The following is a 6,225-nucleotide window of genomic DNA, read 5'->3' as shown; positions in this document are numbered from 1 at the left end:
TCTTGATGACAAAAGATAACTCCTTTATGAATTTTACGAAAAGCTTCGAGCATATTGTGAGTTTGGCAATAGGCTTATAATTCCTGTTAACCTCTTTTTACTACTTTGTCTCAAACAAATACCATTATTCCCACTTTTACTCTCACTCTCCATCGTTTTCTTGTTCTCTTTGCTTTTCCGACTTTCTCTTTTTCTTCCCATTTTGTTTTCTCTTTTCCTTCATGTCATCTTTTCCAATGTGGAAATATATCGAATTTGTCTGTTTTTCCGCACATTACATTAATAAGGTGGTAAAAAAGTACCAAATATTTTCCGTCCCTACTACATTAAATTTCATAACCGGACTATGAGGACCATCACATTTTTCTTGTTGCTCTAATGAATTCATTGTCTGCTTTAATTGCGTCATGCCCCATATTGCTGCGTTTTCTATGAAATTTGTTTGAAAGTAGTAAACAGTAGTTCTTAATGTAAGTTAATATATTTTATATCTTAGTCTAAATTTTATATAAATATACATACATGCCTTCACACTAAATCAAAGTCCTATATTAAGAGTTTTAAAATAATATTTTAATTGAATAAATTTTAAAAATATGATTCTAATTCTACATCATGTAAAATTTGAGCGTTCATTTAACACATTCTTTGTGGTAAGTTTTATAGTGGCAATTTTTTTTTTCAAGTTTACGTTTTCTACATTTTTGTTCGCTAATACTATTTGCCAAACTTAAGCAAATGAGTTCAAATATTTTAATATCATCAACAAATTTATCAAATATAAAAACTATGTACGTACCTGCGGAACAATACGATGTGCATTTTAAAAGGCATGATAAAAAAACAAAAAATATTAGAAATAAATTTCCAAAACCAATCAAACCGTAGCGTGGGAGTTACTAAAATTACAAAATTTGAACAATACTGAGTCAAATTGTGTCCAGTCAAACGAAACGAGCGCTTAACACGGAAGTCAAACTAAAGAAAAATAAATAATAAAAATATTTAAGTAAATTTCAGCATCTTTATGTTAAGACGAAAGTACTAACTACGAAAAGACGGAATTCTTCCCATGATTGAGTCTGTAAATATTGAAATCGCGCTAGTTCTTTTGCTGGAGACAGATGGGAGATGGATATGACTTTTGTTTTTATAAAATGTGCAAATATTCTCTTATTTTTAAACTAAAAAAGTGAGAAAGTTCAAAATTTCATCATTCCACCATCGCCAATGGCAGTCACAGGGACGTTATCCATCACTTCAGTTTTCGAACAATCTACATTTGATGATGACTGCTGCGTAAAATATGAATTCTTTTCACTATTACTTGTACTGACTCCACTCAATATTCCATGTGATTTACGGTGATTCTTTAAACACGATTGTTGCCTATAGGCATTCCCACATATGTCACATACATAAGGCTTCTCTCCTGTATGTGTGTACTCGTGATGTATTAGAGTTTTACGAATCGCAAAACTTTCATTACAATACTGACACGGGAATGGCTTTAACTTCATATGGACAGCTTTGATATGCTTGTCCAATTCAAATTTCCGTACAAATGCTCGGCCGCACACATCACATGGTATTTTATTTGTGGAATGTACTAGCATATGTTGGTCAAGCATGAATTTTAATGCTACTTTTTTGCCACACACATTACACTCGTAGTTCATTTGTTTAGTATGGAATTGTAAAGTATGATATTTGAGTGTGTAGCGTGAATGGAATAGTTTCTTGCAAGTTTCACATTCAAATCTTTCTTTCATTTGGTCTTTTTTGGCTTTTTCGGCTTGCTGATCCTCTGTAGGATGTTTCGTGCGGCGATGGTATCTTAGATTTGCTGTTTGATTGAACGTAGCACCACATTGCTCGCATACGTACTTTTTGACGACGGGATTTTCGCAGTGTTTCGTACGTTTATGCCTTTCCAATGATTTTGAATTAGTGTATTTAAGATCACAACCGTCAATGCTACATGTATACGAACGCACCTCGGCTTCGTGTATTTCCTTGATATGTGTATATAGGCCACCGAGTAAAGCATATGAATTTTCACAGCGGTCACATTTAAATGGACGCTTACATCCTTCATGAACTTGGCGTATATGTCCGTCCAGTGTAATTTTATGGGAAAAGCGTTTGCCACACTGGTCACATTTTAAACTGTTCTTTGTGCCTCTATTTCGTCGTTTCGGGATTTTAGTCACAATCTCTGTGTTGAGCTTCTGCCTACGCCGGCGTTTTTTCACTTCTTTTTTACTGTTTCCGGTAGTATCTTTATCAGTTACGTTTTTAGGTTTGTTAAGCGGCTTATTGTCTGAGCGCATGCTACGCTTCGAAAGTTTGGACTTGTTTTTAAGCGAGAATAGATTTTCTTCTTCTGATGATTCTGTATCTGCCGCATCTACTTTAATAGACTCATCTTGACACTCATCGTCACTGGAATTATCATCAAATAGTGTTGAAATTGCTTTGTCAAATGGATCAGGAAAAGTTGTTTCGTTGTTAGCCAGTTTTGAAGCATTAGCGGAGCCGAGCAAAACTGTTTCGGGTTCCATTAAGTCGTCCTTAGCCTGGATACAAAGGTATGAAAAAAACTTATATATATCGGATATATATACAAAAAATATAGAACATCTCACCAAAAACTTGTAGAGATCTGTTGTGTCTGGAATTGATGTCGGTGTTGACTTTGCCTCCACCTCTAAAGTATCTTCATCTCCAATTTCAATTTTATTAACATCATGGCGTATTAGGGCTTGAAGCTTTTGGGCGCTCTGCTTAACTTCTTTGCGGAATTTTCCATAACTTTGTAATTTGTTATAACACCAGATGCATACGCATTGCGGATAGTCCTCTATATTTACTCTAGTCACACCATCAGTCCAATTTCCATCCAAATAAGTGGATATAAGTTCTTTAATTTCTTCATCCTGTTCAATGTTTATGCAAATTTCTTTTGAATTTTTTATTTGATCGTAGGAAGATCCCAAACTCTCAGATGAGTTTACATCTTCAACTTTTAATCGTCGTAAACAAGTTCGACAATGCTGCTTCATATTTTCTCTGGTTAACGACGGCATTTTATGATTTCAATGTAATTTTACTATGGAATAAATTTTATAATTGCATACTTCGGCAAAAAATGGCTTCGGTCCTAGCGAATCAAGCAAAACATCGATTAATTCTTGATGGCTATTCGATTATATTCCCCCGGGAACGTCTCTATAAACAGCTGAAAGGCCGCGTCACAATGAAATTTTACACATAGATGAGTTTAACAGCATATAGCGTAGAGTTGGGTCGTTTCGTTCTGAACTTCTTCAATTGAACGGGTCTCTCAACTGAACAAGTGAACTAGATCTTCGATTTCTGCTCAGAACACCTTTCTGCGTTGGAAGCCTTCGGCCGCGCTTATAAAAAATAACCCTGGGCTACGCCATGCCAAGTCCAGGTGTGTAGTATAACCGTGGCTACCGCCACGGTGATGCACAAGTTTTTTGTGGGTACAACACAACAACAACCACATGAAAATCGCCAACTTCAACTGCAAATATCTCCGGACAGAGATAAAATTTTTCTTTTCCGCCTTCGGATTATTGTTCTCAAGATTAATACGCGTCTTTTAATACCTCTCTCGATATTTTTGGTAGTGTATTAGCAGTCGACCCCTCAACTAGACTTTTACCCATCCGAAATTTGTAACTTTTTTTGAAGTTAATTATACATATATTAACTTATTTATTCAGAACACATTTAAATATACCCTCCCAAAGCATTGCTGTATACACACCCCCATCTATACTTATTGACTTTTTTCTTGGGTGCAAGCAGCAGTGAACAAATTTGCTTGAAAAAACGGAACAGATGAACAAAAAGAACAACTTGTTCGTTCATCAGAAAAAGAACGAAAGAACCGAATCTCTGAAAAGAACGAAAAGGCACAACTCTACTATAGCGCATGCATTCCAATAATATGGCCACCATGGTATAAATTGCTTTGGTGGAATAATTGAAAGCATATATTATTTATTCATTTATTTATTTGTTAGTCTACAAATTTTACAATCAGTCAGACTAAATATGAATGAATGAATGAATATAAATGCGGATTACAGTGTAAAATTAACAAGCATACATAGTGAGAAAAATTATATTATAAAATATGTATATACATATATTATTGAATCAGTTGTCGGGATGGACTGTGATGCCGTGCAACGGAATTGATTATCAGTGCTGTCGGAATGGACGTGATTTCGAGCAGCTGATGTATATTTAACACACAATAGTAGGGCTGCGATGTGTGGGAGGTTCGAAAGGACGTGATTCCAAGCCACCCGCCCAAAGTAATTATTGATTATTAGTGCTGTCGGAATGGACGTGATTTCCAGCAGCTGATGTATATTTAACTCACAATGAGTAGGGCTGTGATGTGTAGGAGGTTGGAAAGGACGTGATTCCAAGCCACCCGCCCAAAGTAACTATTGATTATTAGTGCTGTCGGAATGGACGTGATTTCGAGCAGCTGATGTATATTTAACACACAATGAGTAGGGCTGCGATGTGTGGGAGGTTGGAAAGGACGTGATTCCAAGCCACCCGCCCAAAGTAACTGGAGCAGGTAACAGATTTAGTTTAACATGTGATTTTGAAACAGTTATGAGTTCAAGGCAGTGAGTATATATTTTTTATACTGTAAAGTGTGTCGCAAGTATCAATACTATTGCGGTGATTATTGAAATCTTGACACAGACAATGAAGAGGTTCATGCATTTGAAAATTCGATCTACATGTATTTAAATATAGCGGTTGGAAATACCGAGAGGGCCTAAAAGGGACATTAAACATCACCTCGCCAAACAGAAATGGACTGTTTATCATCCCCCTTAATAGTTTTACCATAAATAAAACGCCAAGCATCTCCCTACGGCTCTGTAGTGAAGGCAGCTGTAAAAGTTTTAACCGGCTGCAATAGGGCCGTAGGTTCCTTGATGGATACCAGGGCAAATGATTTAAAGCAAAGAGCAAAAATTGCTTCTGGACCGATTCCAATTTTTCGCTATGAACCTGATAACGCGGGTTCCAGATAATGGAAGCATATTCCAATATAGGTCTCACTAACGATAAAAAAAAAGAGTTTTAGTGACATAGGAGTCATTGAATTCCTTTGACCACCTTTTTACAAAAGCCAAAGTGCCTCTAGCCCTATTCGCACACGATTCGATATGTAATATGAAGTCCAGTTTAGGGTCCATTATAACGCCAAGATCAGTAAAGGTTGTGACTTGCTTAATGATATAATCGCCTATCATGTACTGATAGGTTTTAAAAGATTTCCTCGTAAAACACATAAACTTGCACTTCGGTAAATTTAGTGACATGACGTTCACGTCACACCACTCAACCAGATTATTCAGATCCAATTGAAGAAGTGCCCTATCTTCAGGTGAGCGAATGGGCATAACTAGTTTGACATCGTCAGCGTACATCAGCGGTATGCAGCGCTTCAAAACATTTGGGAAATCATTAATGAAGAGCAGAAACAACACTGGACCAAGGTGACTGTCCTGTGGAACTCCAGAAGATACATTGATGAATTCAGACAAACAATTGTTAAACACAACGGTTTGCTTTCTACCTACCAAGTACGAAGAGACCCAAGAGAGAAGCCGTGATGGAAAACCCAATCGATCGAGTTTTAGTAGGAGTAAGGAATGGGAAACTTTATCAAACGCCTTACTGAAATCAGTGTAAATGACATCAACTTCGCCGTTCGTCCTTAAGTTATTGGATACGAGGGTTGTGAACTGCAGCAAGTTAGACACAATGGACTTACCCCTGCAAAAGCCATGTTGTGACAGGTCCACTGCCGAAGATACTGCAAAAGCCAGTTGATTTGTGACAACTGATTCAAATAGTTTTGGAATAGCACAAAGTTTGGCTATTCCTCTATAGTTTGTGACACAATATCTACTCCCACTTTTATAAAGTGGTATTATAAACGACTCCTTCCACTTCTTAGGGAATATCCCTTGCCTCAAAGAGGCATTAAATAAGCAGGTAAGGGGTTGACAAAGAAATTGAGCGCAAATTCTGAGCACAACAGATGGTATTTCATCAGGTCCACTGGAGTAGGAAATTTTCAGACTTTCCAGATGCCTTAGTACCTCATCTGTATGAATATATGGGATACCTACTGAGTTAAGCGAAGGTAAC

The 6,225-nt window shown here is 36.8% G+C and overlaps 1 protein-coding gene across 1 annotated transcript; it reads right to left on the bottom strand.

Annotated features, from left to right (window-relative positions):
• Nucleotides 1-551: 551 nt before the first annotated feature.
• Nucleotides 552-3,155, bottom strand: LOC137251445 (zinc finger protein 260-like). The gene is made up of 3 exons (XM_067786037.1): nt 2,649-3,155; nt 1,050-2,579; nt 552-978 (listed from the first exon to the last, which is right to left on the bottom strand). The coding sequence occupies exons 1-2, from the start codon at nt 3,087-3,089 to the stop codon at nt 1,203-1,205; spliced, it is 1,818 nt and encodes a 605-aa protein (XP_067642138.1). The 5' UTR covers nt 3,090-3,155; the 3' UTR covers nt 552-978; nt 1,050-1,202.
• Nucleotides 3,156-6,225: the final 3,070 nt, after the last annotated feature.

The sequence above is a fragment of the Eurosta solidaginis genome, chromosome 4, assembly GCF_040869045.1.
Source record: "Eurosta solidaginis isolate ZX-2024a chromosome 4, ASM4086904v1, whole genome shotgun sequence".
NCBI lineage: Eukaryota > Metazoa > Arthropoda > Insecta > Diptera > Tephritidae > Eurosta > Eurosta solidaginis.
This window is presented reverse-complemented; position numbering and strand designations above follow the sequence as displayed.

What these genes read in the sequence shown, in the direction of transcription:
- LOC137251445 (XM_067786037.1), bottom strand. Translation starts at nt 3,089, where the DNA reads ATGCCGTCGTTAACCAGAGAAAATATGAAGCAGCATTGTCGAACTTGT. An exon ending in CAGATCTCTACAAGTTTTTG is followed by an intron (nt 2,580 to 2,648) that starts GTGAGATGTTCT and finishes CTTTGTATCCAG; the next exon opens with GCTAAGGACGACTTAATGGA.